Raw genomic sequence first — 19594 nt, forward strand, 5'->3', positions numbered from 1 at the left:
TGTCTGGGACAAACTCCTTTTCCCAAATGCAAGCAAACAGGTCGGACAAGCGCTGACTGAGGACTTCACCCCCGTCTTTGAACAGTGCAGGTGGAAGGCCCGCATGCTACCATGAGTTGCAGAAATTATTTCTTCATTCGACATGGTGACATCAGACAAGTCGTCTTATTTGCTGCACACTGTGGGACAGATTAGCGGACAAGTGCATTCACTGATGCCTCCTATCCTGATAATTGTAGTTTAACACTCGACCTATTTGACGATCACTTGTCCGTATTGCCCGGCTATCTGTTCGTCAGTTTGATCCGGGAAAGTATCCGCGGCACCACTGCTCGCAACTGCCGCTCTGCTTTTGTTAACCAACGCCGCCTTCACAGCCTTTAATTTTGGTACTCTTAGGGAGGCCGATCAGGAACTTGCTGTTGCATGTGTTAATGCTCTATCACAGCATTTATGAAGACCGAATGGAAGGTCAAGTATACCAGTCGAGCTTATGGTACCACTCTTTAGACGCTGTCGATCACAGACTTCAGGTTGCTCAGTTGTTGCTGCTGGTTGCTCCGGTGTCAGTATAACCCTTATTTGCTTACCTCAAGCCTTTTTGCGTGGTTGGATACCTGTAAACTGTCGTCTGCCATCCGTCTCTGTTCCCACACTAACCGCTGTTTGATTCACTGTACCTACCAACCTTGGTACTGATTCTGTGGAAGAATTCCAGAGGACTAATCACCGTAGTATCCATGACCAAGATTTCAGGTATGTCCTAATAGTAGTGGCTTTCATTGTGGAATTGGAACGTCTCACTTCATGCGATGATCGACTCGGTTGCGTGTTTCGTTTTCAACCAAGACGTAATGATATTGTTGAACGTTCTTTACAACTCCGTGCTGACCACCAGTTATTCCTCAATGGTACCAACTTTATACGTTGTGGATGCCGTAGTAACCTGTCTGCCCCCCACTGGCGTGCACATACTAACCTCTGAACCTTAGGAGGGTTGTCAACACTTCCTTTCAGGGCTGCAGCATAAGACGGCTTGTTAGACGTGCACTCCAATGAAGGCTGTTTGAATAAGGAGGTGTGGTGGACTCAGTTTGCTCAGAAAATGAATAGCTCAGACGTAACACGCTTTTGGTGCCTAGCTGCTATGCCACTCGGAGGAATTACGAGGGTTGGGATACTGTCAGGCTGCTCAATCCTAGAGAGGGAAAATCGAAATGCAGAGTTCGTTTTCGAATCACGAACCTTAAGGTCAGTAAATTTCCACTCTAACTACAGCCATCTTGTTCAACGAATAAAGGTTAGTGGGTCAAAGGATGCATGGAATCCGTCCCGGGTTATCCGCAAAACACGATCTAAGACCGCCTGTTAATCAGCTAATAAAAATACATTAGAAATCTAATGATAAAGCTAGCGGCTAGATCGTTGCTCGGAATATTTTCAAGAACACTCTGGTGGACCATCAGATTCTGTACCTTTATTTTGTTCGGCACGCTGAGCCCTGGCTGTGGTCTGTGAGTTTATATCCTCTCAGTTTCTGGAAAACTAGTATGCCTCTCTGTCCTAAGTTGGATCGGACTACCGAGCCAGATGAACTTTCATCAGAGTTAATTTAGGACCGTGGTGCCTCTTTGAATTGTTTGAACTTACTTGGGAACAAGGACTCGTTTCAGGCAATTGGGATCTACCAGTCAACCATCATACATACATTAAGAAATGATGCACAAAGCAATTGTTTCAACCATAGGGGTTTCAGATGGATGTGGTAACGGGTACATACAGTAAAAGCTCTGCGATGCCTAACTCCGGTACGTGAGACGTGAATCCGAGAACAACAAACAGGGTTGAGCCGAGGTAGAGGTTGATTTGGTCGCATCAAATGGTTTAGCAGGGCAATCCATACTGCCGACCAACGGTTGCGGTTTTCCTCTACTTCCTTGAAGCTTTTGACTCTGCAGGTAGGCCAGTTGTCTTACGTATACCCAGCAGAATTTTTTTCTTTCCCTGTAAAGGTTCGTAACGAACTGTTTTCCCACAGCTATTGCGGTTCCGTAGGGCTGCACTCTCTCCCCTTTGTCATTACTACTGTCATGGCGTACACACTTCGAGGAATCGAGACACTTGGTGTAGGAATAAAGTAGAGGAAGACTGGTAGACTTCGACTTTGCGAGCGATGTTGTCGTGTTACTTGGCCGTCGAACTAACTGACCACAGTCGTACGTACGTAAACGTACTGCTACCTAGTTGGACAATCAGTCTGAATAGTATGTGAACATCAAAGGGGTATATGAGAATTGTGACGAGTTAGGAGAAGCAGTGAAGCTCGATGAACACGCTACTGCAAAGATGGAGTCAGTGGGATAAGTTACTAGGCTGTCAGAATGGAGGCGATATGCTATTGTGTGGTGCAAGTTGATACAAATATGCGTGTATGGACAAGAACGTGATCGTTCATCTTAGCCCATTCATGAGACCTCGGGTGTTTGGAAATTACCGGTTTAATGCTTTGGATGTTGTTGACTTTCTCAAGATCGATCATGATCTCATGAAAATGTTTTGATGAGCTAAACTACTTGCACCATCGGAGGGGTTAGTTGACTATAAAATTTTGAGTCATCGTAAGTCTGCAGAGTAATTTAAGGAATTATATTTGATCTTGTGTAGGGACAGAAAGGAAATTAAATTGTTGATACTTTGTTCCTGCTCGACTTTCCTAGAACTATGGAACTAACTCTTGGTGTGTTGATAATCTGACCACAATTCGAAACCATTTTTGAGTGAAGAGGAACTGGTGGACTCGCATTTTCTGAGCTTAAGGAAGGATGAAGCAACAAAGAATAATGACTCCAGTGGGTATCATAGAGTTTCACTGGAATCCGATGACGTAAGATACGCATAACGCCGTGAAAACAAGAATCGGCTTTACCTTAAGGCTAGTTGTCCAACGACCAAAGAATAAGTTGCTGGCATACAATGGGTCCTCGTATGGATTGCTTTGCACTTGCTTCCACGGAACGAGTTACGCTGGGAAGATGAGTAGGCGCTTGTCGGAACGTATTCATGAACACCACCACCTTTTCTCTACAGCGGATCGGCAAAGCTACCGAACAATGCTATCCTAACTTATTTGGTCCAGTCTGACCTCCGGGCGGATATCAATCCAGGGTTCCGACCGATTTACCGCATCTCAGGTCGCTACTATAGACTAGTCGGACCTCATTGGCAGCTGTGTGCTATCCGGCTGCTCAAAGTTGAACCGGGCTCACAAACTGTTTATGAAATCCCGACTTCTGCGCTTCGACTTCCTCTGTCTAGGCTTGGGCACCCTGGCAATATTCCCGGCCCTTGTGCTTTTTTTCTGATACCATGGAAGTTAGGCACCGAAAGGGTGCTACAGCTGAACGATTGCTAATGAAAACACGGAACATCAGCCATCCATGGCAGCAGTCATTCCGTGCGTCGTCACAGGATGCTTTTCCTCCTGGACGAAAAGTATGGAGACGATTAGTTATGTGCACAGTTATTTGGACGAAGCCTCAAGACCACACCCGTTTGGTAGCAACTTACTTATAGCTCTATACAGTTTTCTACCACAATACAATGATTTTGTCGGGACAATTTTATTTTCGCTTTCTCCAAGTTTCCAATGAACCAACTTGGGAAGACCGTGAGGTTGTAGTTGCCTTGTATCCTTTGGTTTCAAAGCGTTGGCAGTAGTCTCGGTTTCACCCATTCAGTAAACTTTACATCTTTTCAGTTATTTTTTCCAAGGTGGGTTTATCATCAAGACAGCTTGGGGATCGAGAGTGTACGGTTGCTACAACTATGGTCTTCTCAAAATAAGCAAAGCAAGGATTAATCTCAGAATAGTTCAAACGATGGTGAGCTGCCCCGTGTTCACGTTAATGTGGTGGTTGATTCAAACACGACCCGATTCGGTCAGAATGGAGGCGAGATGGCTTAGTAGTAAACCATTGACCGGAAGTTCCGTGGTTCAAATCCGGCCTGTTTTTTATTTGTTTTTTTAAACAATTTTCACTTAACAGAAATATCACAGGATTTGAATGTCTAGGCGTCCAGTGTTTTGTGTGCTCCATATCGTGCGGATAGTTGTTACCGAGTTCTCCGCTTTTTTATTTCCAGATGTCATATCAGGTGCAACGAACACGGGCGTTCCCACTATGGCATCCAGCACACCAGCTACCATCAATCAACCCGTCATGGTTGCACCGATTGGGAGTCCTCCAGGGTCTGCTGTCTTGAACAACGGCTGTACCATATCCCCAAACTGTGGTGTCACCAGCAATACGACCAATGCATCTATGACTTACAGTAATGGACCTACTGGTATGGCCTCTCTGAGTACAGGGAACGGGAATGGTGGGAATCAGTGTGGTAATGGCTCCTCACCGCCAGCGGTAGGCAGCGGCGGAGACGTTCCATCTATCGGTGGCGGTGGTGGATCTGCGAGCAGTGCTGGTGCTGGTAGCAACAGTAGCGGCTCTGGAGGTGCAGGTGGATCCACGGGTGGTAGTGGTTCCTGCAGTGGAATGGGACATTCTGCTTCTTCGCAGCACTTGATCCAGTTTGAACCACCCGCGCGTCCAGGTCGTGGCTCTGATGGCCGTGCTATCAGCCTGCGCGCTAATCACTTCGAAATCCGCATGCCAAAAGGTTTCTTGCACCACTACGATGTGTCAATCGTGCCGGAGAAATGTCCACGACGTGTCAACAGGTGAGACATTCATCCTAATCTCCTACGATGCTTTGACATGTCATCAGCCACTTTTGACGCTGCATGACATTCTTGTGTTTTAAGAGTCCTGATTGCTTCATTTTGAACCGATTTTAGACTTACTCGTGGGTGAGACCTTAGCGTGGTTTTCATGAGCATACATACAGGTTTTCTATATCTGGAACAGCTTCCTGCGAGTAACCAATCGCTTTGTTTCGCGATCTCCGTATATGTCTGCCCACCGATAAAATACCATTTTTATGAATACTTCCATAAAGGAGGACAGTCCAGCTGTTAGTCAAAGGCAATTCCACTTGACAACTTGTTACACGGATTTTTGTTTTCTATTTGGCGAGACTGGAGTCTGGTGAAGGAGCACTCGGTTACCCTTGGTAAATCGTTGACCAGTTTTTTCAGGTCGTATCCGTAACGCCACTTAACCTTCTTTTCCTTCCATCTGGACGTTTTCACAGCTGCATTTGTCGGTTCAGTTTGCCGGCGCTGTTGCCGGCTTCTGTTTACTCTTCCGGATGACTCTTTAGACGTTATGCAACTTCTTGTCGTTTTTGAGCTGTTCTGTTCGATTTCTGCCATTGAATTTCCGATGATGAATTCTAACGCCCTGAGTATACTAGCTCCCTCCATTGAGGTGTTTTGGCATCTATCGCCTGGCTGAACGTATGTTGTGCCGGAATATGGTATTTGCTTTTCGCACTCGGTCAGATGAAACAGCAGGCCAGAGTTGAGTACTAGCTTGAAACCACCGGCCTTCCTCATAAGAAGGTGATGGGCGGGAGGCGTTTCCGTATCCTACATGTTCCAGTAGGATCTTTTGACACCATCATTCTGTCCGTTTCCAGTTATATCTCGATAACACAATTCGCTTGCTTTCCTCTTGGAGGTCAGTTCGATACTCTACCTCAGGTAGATATCCTCTTCACTGCTCTCTCGAATTCAACTTTTATATTCCCTTTTCTCAGAGAAATCATCGAAACTATGGTGAACTCAATGCACTACCAGAAGTACTTTTACAACCAGAAGCCGGTTTTTGACGGCCGGCGAAACATGTACACGCGAGACCCATTACCAATTAGTAAAGAAAAGGTACGTTGGTAAATTCTGTTAGCCTGTTGTCGATGAAAATCTCGTCCCCAGCTCATCTTGTGGTTGACTGTCACGGATGCTGTATATTTTGACGATCCGTAACTTGTCCGTTGGTTTTTGCTTTGGGTTATGCTTCATCCTCACCGTTTCCACCAGATGCATATATTTTACAAACACTTGCGGAATCTCGCATCGAAACCGCTGGCTGTTAGGTGCTGCTATGGCCAAGAAGCCTACCCCGCACGCTATTGTCCAGAGGATAAAAAAGATAATCGTTCAGCCGTAACACCATTTTGGTGCCTAGCTGCTATGCCACTAGAAGTAAACATGAGGGCTGGAATACTGCCAGGTTGCCCAAGCGTAGACAAGGGAAGTCGAGAGGCAGAGGTCGGGTTCGGGCTACTGCATCAAGGCGTGATTGGCCGAAGGTGTGAACCCAATAGCTAGTCATGATCCGGTGTCCGCCGAATGCCGGTTGCCAATTGCGCATCCAGAAGGCGTTGGAATTTCCAGAATGTTGTTACCTTGTGCACTTCAAGTATGACGCCCCGTATAAGTGTTTGCCTGGTTTTGGGCGTTTGATACGCATTGTGGTTCTTTTGATGAAAACGCTAGCTTGAAAGGTTGATTCTTAAAACTGAGGTGAAACATTACCGGTATTGCACTGTGGTTCTTGTGAATCAAGTTGGTCTTCTCGTAATTTACTTAATGTTATGATTTCCGCATCACAGTTATCCCCACCAAGAGAGAGCGCAACGAGGGAGGGGATATTTTACCCCTCGCTAGGTGGTCCATCGTTTTGTGCCCTGGAGAGAAGGAGCGCCCTGGTTAACGTGTGTAGAACATACATCTTTTCATTGCTCTAGGCGTAGAGGTCACATCCATTGTTTTCCTGCTTTGTTGGGAGGGTATTCCAATTTTTTGAATCTCCCCAGGTTAAAAGTTGGTAGAGTGGACAGCTACTACTTACACTGACCCATTGTCGTCTGCGTATGGTGGAGATGAGCTATCCCCGGTGTGAGGGGTTTATTTCTATAATATTGTCCCTCTAGGGGCTCATTTGTTTTAAGATTCGCCGTATCCCGAATACGAACATTGTCCCCAACGGATAACTTCCGCAAATGAGTGCTTCATAACGATGCTTCTTTCCAAAGGTCCATTAACGACTTCCTTGGTTTACGACAGTCTTTACTGCTTTGGCTTTCAGGCGTAGTGACACTGAGATTAGTCGTCATGTGATTGTTGTTGCACTCCCCTCGTCCCGACATTATTCGATCGGGTCTATGTAGGCACCCGTGGGACTACGCATATCATTGTCTAACGACGTTACCCAGTTGGTGATGCTTCTTCAATATCTAGCCGTATTCAGTCCTGTTCTGATGCCTTCACCCTGACGCCTGTCCATCAGCGTTGTGTCAGGTGAACGGAATTGCGGTGGATGACTCTATGTTGGCTCGTGGGTTTTTACTAACTGGCGAATTCTGGTCAACTGCAGACGATGTGCAGACAAGCAAATACCTATTCCTCGCTTTTTTGTCGTCTTTTCTAGGTTGAACTAGAAGTTACCCTTCCAGGTGAGGGCAAAGACAGAGTATTCCGAGTTGCTATCAAACATGTATCGGAGGTATCCCTGTTCGCACTGGAAGAGGCCTTGGGTGGTCATATACGACACATTCCCAACGACGCGGTAGTTTCACTGGATGTCATTATGCGACATCTTCCAAGTATGAGGTGAGTATCAGTCTATCTGTTTGGTATTTCGCCCAGCTAGCTCGTTGAACACATTGTTTGTGGCTAGATCTCTCCATTTGGTACATGCAAGAACATTTCGCTTATTTGTATCTTGTTTTACTAGCTACACGCCTGTCGGTCGTTCGTTCTTTCAAAATCCTGACGGATATGAGAATCCCCTCGGTGGTGGTCGGGAAGTTTGGTTTGGTTTTCATCAAAGCGTTCGTCCCTCGCAATGGCGGATGATGCTGAACATTGATGGTTAGTGCATGCTACTTTCCATGAATCTTGACTGTTTATCGTCACTAAATCCAGTCTTGTGCATTGCCGTGTTATTTAGAGGCTGGTTATCTTTGTCAGTCCGAGGTCTCCATCGTTTAATAACATAAATAGTAAATTCGAGAGCAAGAAAGTTAGTCCTACTGCCCACATATCAACCATTCAGTGTTTCTCACTGTCATGAACAACTTACATTATACCGCGTAATTTTTAGGCCATTCTCGTTAAACTTCAAGCCCGTAAGAAGTCAGGCGACTAAAGCTACTGCCGGAGCGAAGATCACAACCACTGGACGTGTACTTTAGTCGGGTTCACTTGCCTTGTTCTAAGGCGCAACCAAATCGACGAATAAACTCGTGTAATGACTTCTTCGTAAACACGCTAGCCAACCGTGACTGTGTTGATTAGCATATCACCGTGGATCTTTAAAACAACAGCATTGTTGCCTAGAATTTGGTCACGTGGCAAAAGTTAAGTATTCGTCTGAATGTCCCAGCTAGATGCTGGTTGTCGTGGGCATGTGCTGTTCAAGTGACATTGCCTATTGCTCCGAGTCTCCTATGGCACATGCCCAATCCAACGCAGCTAAGTCTTGCCTGTACAGCAAATTTGTACAGCTTAACCGAATTCTATTGTTGACTGAACCCGCAGACTATTGTTGGCATTGGGTGGTAATGGGTATAGTCAACAACCGAAAATCCTTGTAGATTAAAAGGCATCTACCTCTCGAAGCAATTTGTCCTCAATGTTTCGAAGACCTTCAGGCACAACACTGACAAGACAATGGGAAGCGAGTTTGGTGTACATGAACAGGAAGTCGAGTAAGGCGGATTTGGCTACCTTTCAAGAAACAACTAGTTCAAGTCACCAATAGTTTGTCAGTGCGAACAGTGCTGTGGTTGTGTGGACACATCCTGCGCTCTGTGGAGCGGAGATGAGTTGGACCATAGCAAGTACAGCCCACGAACAAGGCTATCAGACCGAACGGTGGCACTGCTTAAATCTTGAAGAGATATCCCAGCCGGTCCCGAACATAACCCAGTGCGAAGAATTATCAGACGTCAAGTGAATGTAAGCGTGTGAGCCGATCGTGAAGAATGGTGGATACAGAAAGCCAAAGAAATGGAAGAGGCCCAGATAGCCGGTAATCCCCGAAAATTATTTCAGTTGATCCGTGCGACCGGTCCCCGGAAACTACCTGTGAGCGAAAGCATCAGAGTCGAACATCTCGAATAAATATTTGACAGAACCGTAACAAAATAAGAACTCCTCGACCGGTGGGCTGAATACTTCGAACAACAACTGTCGTGGCCACCAGCTGGTACTCATCTAGAGCCCACAGGTGAAGTAGAACCCTGGACGATGAACGTGGAACCCTCTACATCCTCGGAGGTTTATGACTACATATTTTCTTTCAAGCGCCACCGAGCCCTTGGTCCGGATGACCTCCAGCCCGCGTTGTTCAAAGACGGGGACGAAGTCCTCAGTCAACGCTTGCCTGATCTGTTTGCTTGCATTTTGGAAAAGGAGCCTGTCTTAGAGAAGTGGGGAAAGTCGGCGATAGTGCCCATTGTCATAAAAGGAGCAGTAAATTTAGGCTTGCATCTTCTCAGTTAGGCATATTTTTTGTGCCAATTTCTGTTATCAAGTTTGAGCACCATCCCACTAGTGGCTTCTCTACTTTGTTTGCATTACTTTTAACATCAATTCACCGTTTCTATTTTATTCACCTGTGCAGTATCGGCCACAGCATTCTACAAGGCGCAGTCTGTGATCGACTTCATGTGCGAAGTTCTTGACATTTCTGACAAGAGTGAGCAGCGGCGTGCATTGACGGATAGCCAAAGGGTGAAGTTTACCAAGGAAATCAAAGGTAGGACAGTGTAGCGTTGTTTTATCGCATTCTACCCTCTACTATTGATTCTCGCCAGTCAGCTAGTTCGCTTTCTAGGCAACCGTGTGACCTCGTTCCTAGCCATCGTAACGATGAGCTTCGTGTGTTGTACCCGTGTTTATGTCCGTTAATGTGGTAGTTCATGTGGCTTAAATCAAGTCATCCCTGGTAGTCTGCTGTTCACAACCAGTTTCCCTCTGTACCTCATCTTTCAGCGTTATTTGGATTTTGATAATTCAAGCGGACGCCCATATTTTGTCAAACCCACTACGCTGGAATAAATCTAAGTATTTTAGAGTCCTCTGCCACTGATCGAGTTCGATAAGGTTGTAGTACCATGATACTGTAACTGATGTCCACTTTACGCCTAATCTATTCTCCCGTCTCTTCCTAAACCTTCTTCGTGAATTCCGCTTCGCCTATTCCTAATGTACGAAAATCGATTCTCCCATCGATCTAATGCCTGATTGCTGGTCACACGACACGCGCATTTGTACCATCAGTAAACACCGCCAGTCCTGTCCTTATTCGGGTCACTCCGTTTGACCTGAAAACTTAACAACTTTGCATTGATTGAATGCACACTTACTGTATCACCGCTTGGTGAATCAGAAAATCCACAAAACGTTCATTGTGGTGCCTGACCGGCACTTAGTAGTTGGCATTCAGCTCTGTCGAAAGTGGAACACTGTTAATTTATCGAGCTAGACACGAACTTTGGGGCTTACAGACTCAGCGCCACGTTGGTCGCGTATCCAACTTTATTTGGATCTCTCTGTGTTTTTTTTTAACGTTTTAACGCCACTGTATTGCTTTTCGCTTCAGGTCTCAAAGTGGAAATAACACATTGTGGAACGATGCGACGAAAATACCGTGTGTGCAATGTAACGAGACGTCCGGCTCACACGCAGTCATTCCCTCTGCAGCTCGAAACTGGCGCTACGATGGAGTGTACGGTCGCGAAATATTTCCAAGAACGATACAATATCCGTCTAGAGTGAGTGTTTCCGATTTCCCGCACGGGCATACGTTCGGAAGGACATACAAGCGTTCTGTTGTGCTTGAGGTTTTGAGTAGGTTACAGCTCTCTCTAATTCCGCACATAAACGAACGGCAAACCACATTGATTCCTCCTAACAGTAAAGTCATCCTAAAAGGACACGAATCCCTTTTTTTCATACCGCAGGAGAACCCTACCCTCACCCGGAGAAAACATTTAAGAAGCAAATAATTTTCTTTTTTGCTGATAGTGCTCATTGTACACGGTCAGTGTGTTTCGGGGTGTGTGTGGTGTCATGTCTGTATCATAGTACCTCTGTGCAGCAGACTGCAGAGTGATGATGGCTCCACCTGGATTTTCACACGTAATATTTGCTCTCATCAGCTTCGCTTATTTATCAAGCAATGGTTCTCAATCCCACTCTTGTTCTCAGGTATCCTCATCTACCTTGTCTGCAAGTTGGCCAGGAACAGAAACATACCTATCTACCCTTGGAGGTGTGCAACATGGTCGCTGGACAGCGATGTATAAAGAAACTCACGGATATGCAAACTTCAACCATGATCAAAGCGACTGCACGGTCTGCTCCGGACCGGGAGAAGGAGATCAATAATCTGGTAGGCTGCGTAGAATTACATATCGCAACTAGGTGTAATGCTGTTGTACACTGACACTTTTTGCTCGTGTGCGGTGGTGTACCGCCATTCGCTCGGCATAGTTCAGTTGTTTGGGCGCACACCGGAAGGTTCGTGGTTCTTGCCCAATCACGACATCTCGGCCGCTCCTGTCTAGGCTCGGGCAACCTGATTTTATACCGAGCCTCGTGCTTTCTTTTGGTGGCGTGGCAACTAGACACCGAAGGGCTGTTACAGCTGAACAATTTGTTTATTTCATTATTCCGATCCAAGTTTCGTCCTCAATAATGTCCAAATACGTTCGTTCTCCAATAGCTCGTTCCCCAATATCTCCCCAGTCTCCATCGTCCCCACATCTAATCACAACAACCTTACTAGTATTTACGTGCGTTGTCGCAGTGAAGGCCACCAAAAAAGCAACCTATCACCAGTCTTTCAAGAAGACGACTAGGAGAGGACCAGCGACTTCTATTCAGTATCACATCCCACGTTGTCATCAAAGAAGTTTCCCTGAACGCTGTAAACACCAGCCAGGTGGCACTTTGTGAACTTTCTGCATTTGCTATTTCAAATTAAACGCAATAATTGGGAAGGTGTTCCGTAATCGAAGACGAAATCTTACGCGTTCACCTTAGAAACGGGGGTTTCAAAGTTTTACTCAAAGCTCCCAGTAGGCTTGTAATAGTGAAAGATGGCCCTCGCTGCGGAGTTATTTAGAAAACGCTAACTGAACAGTTACAGATCATTGGACAGGGGAGCAAAACTCTCATGCATCTTGTTTTACAAAAACTGAATATCCATCTTCCACCCGAACGCGTCTTCCTGAACTTTTCTGGATATTCATTGACTGTTGCTCAAATGGAAGCAAATACGATTCCACAAACTCCGTAATAGATCTCACTTTTCAAGAGACACGAAGCGGATTTACGAGGGAACATACTACTCGCAAGCCCTCATCAGTAGTATCCACCGTTACAATAGGACTCTAGGTCTACTATCGAAACTAGTGCGAGGTCCTGCACTGAGTACTTGCTGTTTACTACTTTAGCAAGATTTTTATTGCCGTTTACTTTCCACAAATCATGGAATTTAATTGGTTCTCGTGTAATTTCTATCCGTCGTTCTTTTTTCTAATTATTTTTTAGGTCAAGCGCGCCAACTTTAACGCGGATCCGCACCTGCAGATGTTTGGAATCAACGTTAATACACGGATGGCCGAAATTCAAGGTCGTGTCATACCTGCACCGAAGATCCAGTACGGTGGTCGAACCAAGGCTCAGGCGTCACCACAGCTGGGTGTCTGGGATATGCGTGGCAAGCAGTTCTTCTCGGGTATCGAAATCAAGGTTTGGGCTATTGCCTGTTTCGCGCCCCAGCGCATAGTACGAGAGGACTCTTTGCGGTACGTTCTCCTGTGACTTTGTTCGCGATACCTAACTCGTAGGACAGGAAGGCACTTTACGGTCTAAAGGTAGTCAGCTTCAATGTCTGAGTATATTCGTTGTTATCCATTACTCTTTATCAGCCCATTTATTGAGCCCCGCTTGTGTCCCGGAGGAGAGAACGTATATTCAACCACCCGTAGCTTCAATAAAAAACAATTCCCCATGAATAGCCAGTTTTCGTTGGCCTCTTCATGAGGGCGACAACTGAATCGCTTTATTTTTCTGTCTACATGGCAGTTATCCACCTTGACGGCCGATTATCAGTGGGATGGCAAACTGTCCAGAACGTTAGACCTTTCACCGTGGTTTAGCATGTTACTCGTCTGCTCACTCACTAAAAGCTGTTCAGCTTAATCTCGGTTGTAACCCATTGGTCAATAGTTCGATCCATATCATGACTGTTTTATTACTTTTAGTGTAACGATGATACAACCATTCAGCTAGTGACAACAGGCACCTTTTCTTGTATTTTCATTTCACGGTGTACCCACATGGGAAAAGGTTCTTATCAAACCGACTGTTGCGATTTGCACAGACTGGACCGTCCACATTTTGTGCATCAACCTGCCATAAAAATGCAAAGTCCTGCGTAACTTTAAATGGCACAGAATACAAGAAATTTTGCATGACGTTTTAACCTACGGTGCTTTGTGTCCTGCAAAGTGGTTGAATCAAAAGAAGGTTCACTTCTGCAATTAAATTAAAGCCGAAATTTCTGCTGCTACCTGTTTGGTTAGGAAATTAGAAGCGGACGCGCAAATGATACAACATCACCATGAGGTTCCAGGAACTACACCTCCAAAAGTTATTCCGCGCAAAATTATGATGCTAACATAGATAGCCTGATAACTACTACCCACAAATGAATTTCACAAGTTTGAAGTGTATAATGAGGAAGATTAAATTGGACGCAATCTCAAGAAATCGCGCGTGCAAGACGGCATTACGATCTTTGAGTTCATGTCTTTGTGCGGCTACAGACTGACAGTCGGCTCATCCACACCTCTGGTAGACTTATTTATCCAGGGGACGAGATGGCTTAGTAATTAGAGCGCGAATTTACTAACCGGAAGACCCATGATTTGAACCCGACCCCTGCTTCTCGACCTCCCCTGTCTAGGCTTGGACAACCTGGCAGTATTACAGCCCTCATGCTTCTTCGGGTGACATGGCAGCTAGGCACCGAAAGGGTGTTACAACTGAATCGTTATCCTTTATTGAATGATTATCCAGGATACCACTTGTGTCCGATGATCCCGAGCGTTTTCCGGTGAATGTTTGCACTGCACCCTGTTGTGAATTTCGCGTTTGACAAAACTTATTCAAGTAACAATGTCTGCCACAACGTGGTTTCTCAGATAACAAGGATAGTTTTTTGGCCTATGCTCGTCGCTAGTACTAGTTCCCCCTTTGGCATCAATCATCAACACAGACACGGACTCTAACGGGTTAGCTCGCTGCTAATTATTGTTGGGGTATCCTACTTGTCAACCTTTGTTGATCCCGTTCATTGCGTGCTTTCGATGCACGCGCACAAGCGGCCGCTACTTAGCTGGATCTGACCCGGCGGTGACTCACATAGACCGGAGCAGCCTCTGTGACAATCTGCTCCCGCCTCGTTTTCATGGTGTGTGATTTACTAATTGGTGAAGTCTGTCATGCATTTCGTTGGTTCGGTGGTTGCGCACAAAACGCAGCAAAATACTGAATGTGTACGAATCCTCCTTCGAACAGATTAGACACTAGTTCGTGGCTGACGTTGAACCAGTGGCTTTTCTTCTCCGATGCTGTTTTATCGTGTTTAGTTAGCTGGCGTGATAAAATACTTATGTACCAGACCTTCAAACTTCATGTTTACTTGGCGGTTACAGGCCTCTTGTTGATTTTAGTGGTGACGTCACGGATGAATTTTCACAGGAAATAATTATTCTCCATATTCTTTCACAGGCTGTTTACTCTGCAGCTTCAAAAGATCTCCAACGACGCGGGCATGCCTATTTTGGCCCAACCATGTTTCTGCAAGTATGCAACCGGACAAGACCAAGTTGAACCGATGTTTCGTTACTTGAAAAACACTCATGCGGGTCTTCAACTTATTGTTGTTGTTTTACCCGGAAAAACTCCCGTATACGGTAAGTTAACCCCAATGCGCTGTTATCCTCCTAATGAAGTGTTTGCGTAATGCATCTTACCGTCCCTAATCCACTTCTCCTGTTTTTACTCTGCAGCCGAAGTCAAACGTGTGGGTGATATAATGTTCGGACTTGCAACACAATGTGTGCAGTCAAAAAACGTGAACAAAACATCGCCACAAACGCTGTCTAATCTCTGCTTAAAAATTAACGTGAAACTAGGCGGTATCAATTCGATCATTGTGCCTAGTGTCCGACCTGCTGTTTTTCGGGAACCAGTTATCTTCCTCGGCGCCGATGTGACTCACCCGCCGGCGGGAGATAAAACCAAGCCTAGTATCGCTGCCGTCGTGGCTAGCATGGACGCGCACCCAAGTCGTTATTCTGCCACTGTCCGCGTGCAACCTCATCGCCAGGAAATCATCCAAGACCTCTATCCTATGGTCAAGGATCTGTTGCTTCAATTTTACCGGGCCACCCGTTTCAAACCGACTCGAATTATCTACTATCGTGACGGTGTTAGTGAAGGACAGTTTCTCAATGTAAGTCTGCTATTATATGGAAAGTTTTATAGTAAAAATAGTCTAGTTAAATAAGAACCTTTCGGGTTCTGTGAGAGACGTTCCAAGACTTCTCCAATCAATCGAATACGGGTCCGCCATCATGTGTCCTCTTATGGGTGTGTTCCTGAGGTCACCTGGCAGTCATATGCGACCGGCATTTGTATGAGTTTGTTTGTAATTGTGTGTGCGTATACTCGTGGTTACGCGTACTTTGGCTAGGATGTGCCTTCGTTCATCCTTGCATCAGATGTGATGTGTCATTGTTCGGACTCCTGCTTGACGTCTGGCCACTAGAGTGTGCAGTAAGTCCATTGCTGGCTTCATCGTTACGGCTGACGTAGTTCGAATGTGTGCTGATCTCTAGGGCCTCAACACACATCTGACCTGAAACCTGCCTACAATCTGCATGTTCCACTGAAGTCGAATGCGTAGAGTTCGATGGCTGATTCGCGTTCAATTTTATTAAATTCAGTTGGACTTTTTGGAGGAAAGTGAACATTGCCGTTTGTGCTCCGTGATTCACGCATGGATTCGCCTGACTGTCTGTCTGGTTGGTGTTAACAGATAACATGTAGCCTAGAAACTTCATTTTTATTCGTTCGCGCTCACTTCCCATGGTGGTTCTCGTACTACTCATTGTTTGTTTGAAAAGTTTGAGAAAGCTTACTGTTTTGTGGTTGATACATAGTCGCGCATTCGTTGTCAACTTACTTTAGCCAATTGCATGGTGGATAGGCGAAGTCACGTGAGGCTAAGTTTCAACACTGTGCAAGAAAAGATTAGCTGTTGTGGGTGATACTGGAGAGCCTATATAGACACCGTCAGTCTGCCTTGCAGGGGGGTGGTGATGGAGGCCACAGATTGTCCTTCTGTTGTTTCGCCATGCGGGAGAGTTCAGCTCCCACTAAGCAACATCTCGAATGAGTAAACTCCCCAGTGTTTGCCACAGGTTTTGTATAAAGCCATTCCCTCTACTCCCATCCAGGAAGATGGGATCTGTGACCAAAACTAAATAAATTGGCCAGCGATTTCGTCTCTGTTGAATGTTTTATCCCTCTCGTTTACAATCATTGGCTGATCCAACGAAATCAATCGTTGATACAGGCGCTTTAATGCCCCGGTCGTGTCAACTAGCTGAGTGCTCATTCCCGCGCGTCGTTCGCTTAATCCGAGACCATCTAGTGTATAGTTCCCTCTAATGCGGACCAACCTCCCATGGGATTTGATCAAGGTGGTTTGTTCTGGACAGGAGATTCCTATTCGCTAGTCCATAAAAACCACGGTTTTTTGTTACAGCCAAAAATCCCGAATGGTGTAATTTTTAGAGCACCTTGCTTATTGCGTTTGCATTTCGAAGTAGCTTGTTTGAAATAGCAATCGTCCAAAGTGGTAACTAGGCATGGAAAATTAGTTGGTACCAAGCGCGGGGTACTGTGGAGCGATCCCGGTGGCTTTGAAATCGGTCTGCTGTTTCTTTTTTGGTTTGTTCGATCAGTTATCTCCAACCTTCTCTTCTGCATAAAGAGCATTATCTATGGTACTATGTTAGACGCAAGTTCACTGAGATTGTTCAGTCACCTTAATTTCGTATCGGTTCGATTCAAGAGTGCTTCAGAAGTGACTTAAAGTCGCATAGCATTGCAGAATTAACGTTATCGAACTACTGCAGCCGGCCTTTCAGTATCGATCGAGTCGTCCCAGTCTCTCTACAAAAAGGAGACATTTGAACATTTTTCTGAAACACTGCGCTATACGGTTGAAGAGTACCTCTTGTCTGCCCAACCCTTTTGATTGCAGGATGGTGCGGGCTTAACCCTGGTTTTATCCTGGAAACGTAGCTGAATAGGCCGTAGGTATATGCACATCGTAACCACTACTCACACCTTAAGATAGGCGACAAACAGACCTTTGTCATGTGACCCTTTGGTGACCTTCAACAGCGATCTGGGATGCACATGATCTTTGCGTCTGCCTACAGACTACAATTATTGACAAATTCCGTGGGTCCTAATGCGCTTTCAATCGCGCCCGCAGTTCCGGTTGTTTATGTGTACGATCAATTATTTCGGCCGCAATCTTTTTCATCTTCCCGTTCGTACAATTTTCTGAAGTGCATTTCTAGCTACCGCTGGCCTGTGTCCATTCACTCCTGTGTAACCTTCGTTCCGCTAGGTTCTCAACCATGAACTCCGTGCAATTCGCGAAGCCTGCGTCAAACTCGAACTGGGTTATCAGCCCGGAATCACTTTCATCGTGGTTCAAAAACGCCACCATACTCGACTGTTTTGTGCAGATAAAAAGGATCAAATGGGTAAATCTGGCAACATCCCCGCCGGCACAACGGTGGACCAGGTGATTACGCATCCGACTGAATTCGATTTCTACCTGTGCAGTCACGCGGGCATCCAGGGAACCTCCCGTCCCAGTCACTATCACGTGTTGTGGGATGACAACCGGTAAGTATTCAAAGGTGTCTAAACTGTTGCGTGATCTCCGCATGATTGGTGTATGTTTTTGTGAGTGACATCTCATGAATGCTGCGAGGTTCGTCGAGCCTCCGCTTGTACATAGCTGTGCACTCATCACCGTGTTCCCCTCAGTATGACCTACAAGGTAGTCTGCAGACGTGTGATGTTGGCAGTTGGAATTCCCCGTGATTCCTTCGTGCTGCCGTCTAGACGTGGGTAAACTGGAAGTATCTCAGCTTGAGGTGGCTCAAGTGGTTAGAGCGCGAATTTACTGACCGGAAGGTCCGTGGTTCGAACCCGACCTCTGCCATTCGACTTCCCCTGTCTAGACTTGGGCGACCTGACAATATCCCTGCCCTCGTGCCTCCTTCGGGTGGCCTGGCAGCTAGGCACCGAAAGGGTGCTACAGCTGAACGCTTATATTTATTACTATTATTATCTCATCTCCCCCTTTCCTTCTGGAACTATGAGATCTATGAACTGGTTGGATGATACGGCTGGTTGATTTTTCATCTTGCGGTTGGGATTTAGAAATCTGCCAAAGCTCCGATTTTCAGGGGATATGTCCAGCACTTATACCATTAAACCGCTGCCACGCGATTCGTAGATATAGTATCTCTGCCAAATTCAACACTAGAAACGCCCATTCTCTGTTTTATCTGAGCAAGTCGTGTAATCCTTGCGCTTTTTGGGCTTTTATTAACATCACCGTTTCGCATCTTCCCCCGACAGCTTCAGTGCGGATGATATCCAAAATCTGACGTACCAGTTGTGCCACACCTATGTGCGGTGCACCCGATCTGTGTCCATCCCGGCTCCAGCCTACTATGCGCATCTGGTCGCTTTCCGTGCCAGGTACCATCTGGTTGAGAAAGAAATCGACAGGTATGTCTTTTAGTGGCTTCGCGTTGATGCTATTCCCCAAACTCAATTTGCTCACATTTCGTTGAAAATCACTTTGTCATATCTTTGCTGTGTGCACTTTTCCGTCAGCTGAACCACAAATAGCTTTTTCTGATGTTAATAGGTGTGATTACTCATAGGGTGGACTTGTTTCTTCTTGGCCTGGCGATCCCGCGTTTCTCCGAATCGTAGTTCTATGCAGTCATCCATTTTTACACTGTTCTCCAAGAACCGATCAGCTCATGGGCAGTCTACACTGTTGGGCACCTCAATCCGGGAAAACATCCAGCGTCATCGACTGCGATGATTCGGTCATGTGCTACGCATGCCGAAACACCGTCTACCGAGACGGGTGTTATTCTCCGTGCCTCCTTCAGGATGGCGCAAGCCGCGAAGTGGACAGCACATGACTTGGCAGAAAGGCGTGAAAGAGATTACGAAGAGTTTGGGTGTTGTTGGTGTTGTGCGACTTCCAGGATGGGGTCTCCGTGGCCCCGTCTATTTTGGCTGGAAACGTTGCAAGAAATGGCAGCTAATCGATGTCAGTGGCGTTCGTTGTGTCAGTTTCTTTCCAGATTGTCTGATTGAGCGGTTGGAGGTGCAGGCTCCTCGGTATGCTTGACATAGGCCAGCACTAGGTCCCCTCCCCCACCCACTCTTTTCCTGTTCTTTCCACTGGAGGGCTTTTAATATAATTGAGATCGG

The 19594-nt window shown here is 46.0% G+C and overlaps 2 protein-coding genes across 2 annotated transcripts in view; one reads left to right on the forward strand and one right to left on the reverse strand.

Annotated features, from left to right (window-relative positions):
- The window catches only part of T265_02735 (hypothetical protein), a gene marked incomplete at both ends in the record, with an annotated part of 24636 nt that overhangs the window by 3091 nt on the left and 1951 nt on the right, over positions 1-19594 (forward strand). Inside the window, 12 exons of the mRNA XM_009167050.1 lie at positions 4144-4735; positions 5716-5839; positions 7389-7570; positions 7695-7831; positions 9588-9722; positions 10569-10740; positions 11177-11360; positions 12524-12780; positions 14771-14955; positions 15052-15497; positions 17691-17974; positions 18719-18871. Of these exons, the coding sequence (XP_009165314.1) occupies positions 4144-4735; positions 5716-5839; positions 7389-7570; positions 7695-7831; positions 9588-9722; positions 10569-10740; positions 11177-11360; positions 12524-12780; positions 14771-14955; positions 15052-15497; positions 17691-17974; positions 18719-18871 (2851 nt within the window). The remainder of the gene's footprint in view (positions 1-4143; positions 4736-5715; positions 5840-7388; positions 7571-7694; positions 7832-9587; positions 9723-10568; positions 10741-11176; positions 11361-12523; positions 12781-14770; positions 14956-15051; positions 15498-17690; positions 17975-18718; positions 18872-19594) is intronic.
- On the reverse strand, positions 5030-5512 carry T265_02736 (hypothetical protein; the record flags this gene model as incomplete). The annotated part of the gene is made up of 1 exon (XM_009167051.1): positions 5030-5512. The coding sequence occupies one exon, from the start codon at positions 5510-5512 to the stop codon at positions 5030-5032; it is 483 nt and encodes a 160-aa protein (XP_009165315.1).

This window comes from Opisthorchis viverrini (genome assembly GCF_000715545.1).
Source record: "Opisthorchis viverrini unplaced genomic scaffold opera_v5_35, whole genome shotgun sequence".
NCBI classification, from domain to species: domain Eukaryota; kingdom Metazoa; phylum Platyhelminthes; class Trematoda; order Opisthorchiida; family Opisthorchiidae; genus Opisthorchis; species Opisthorchis viverrini.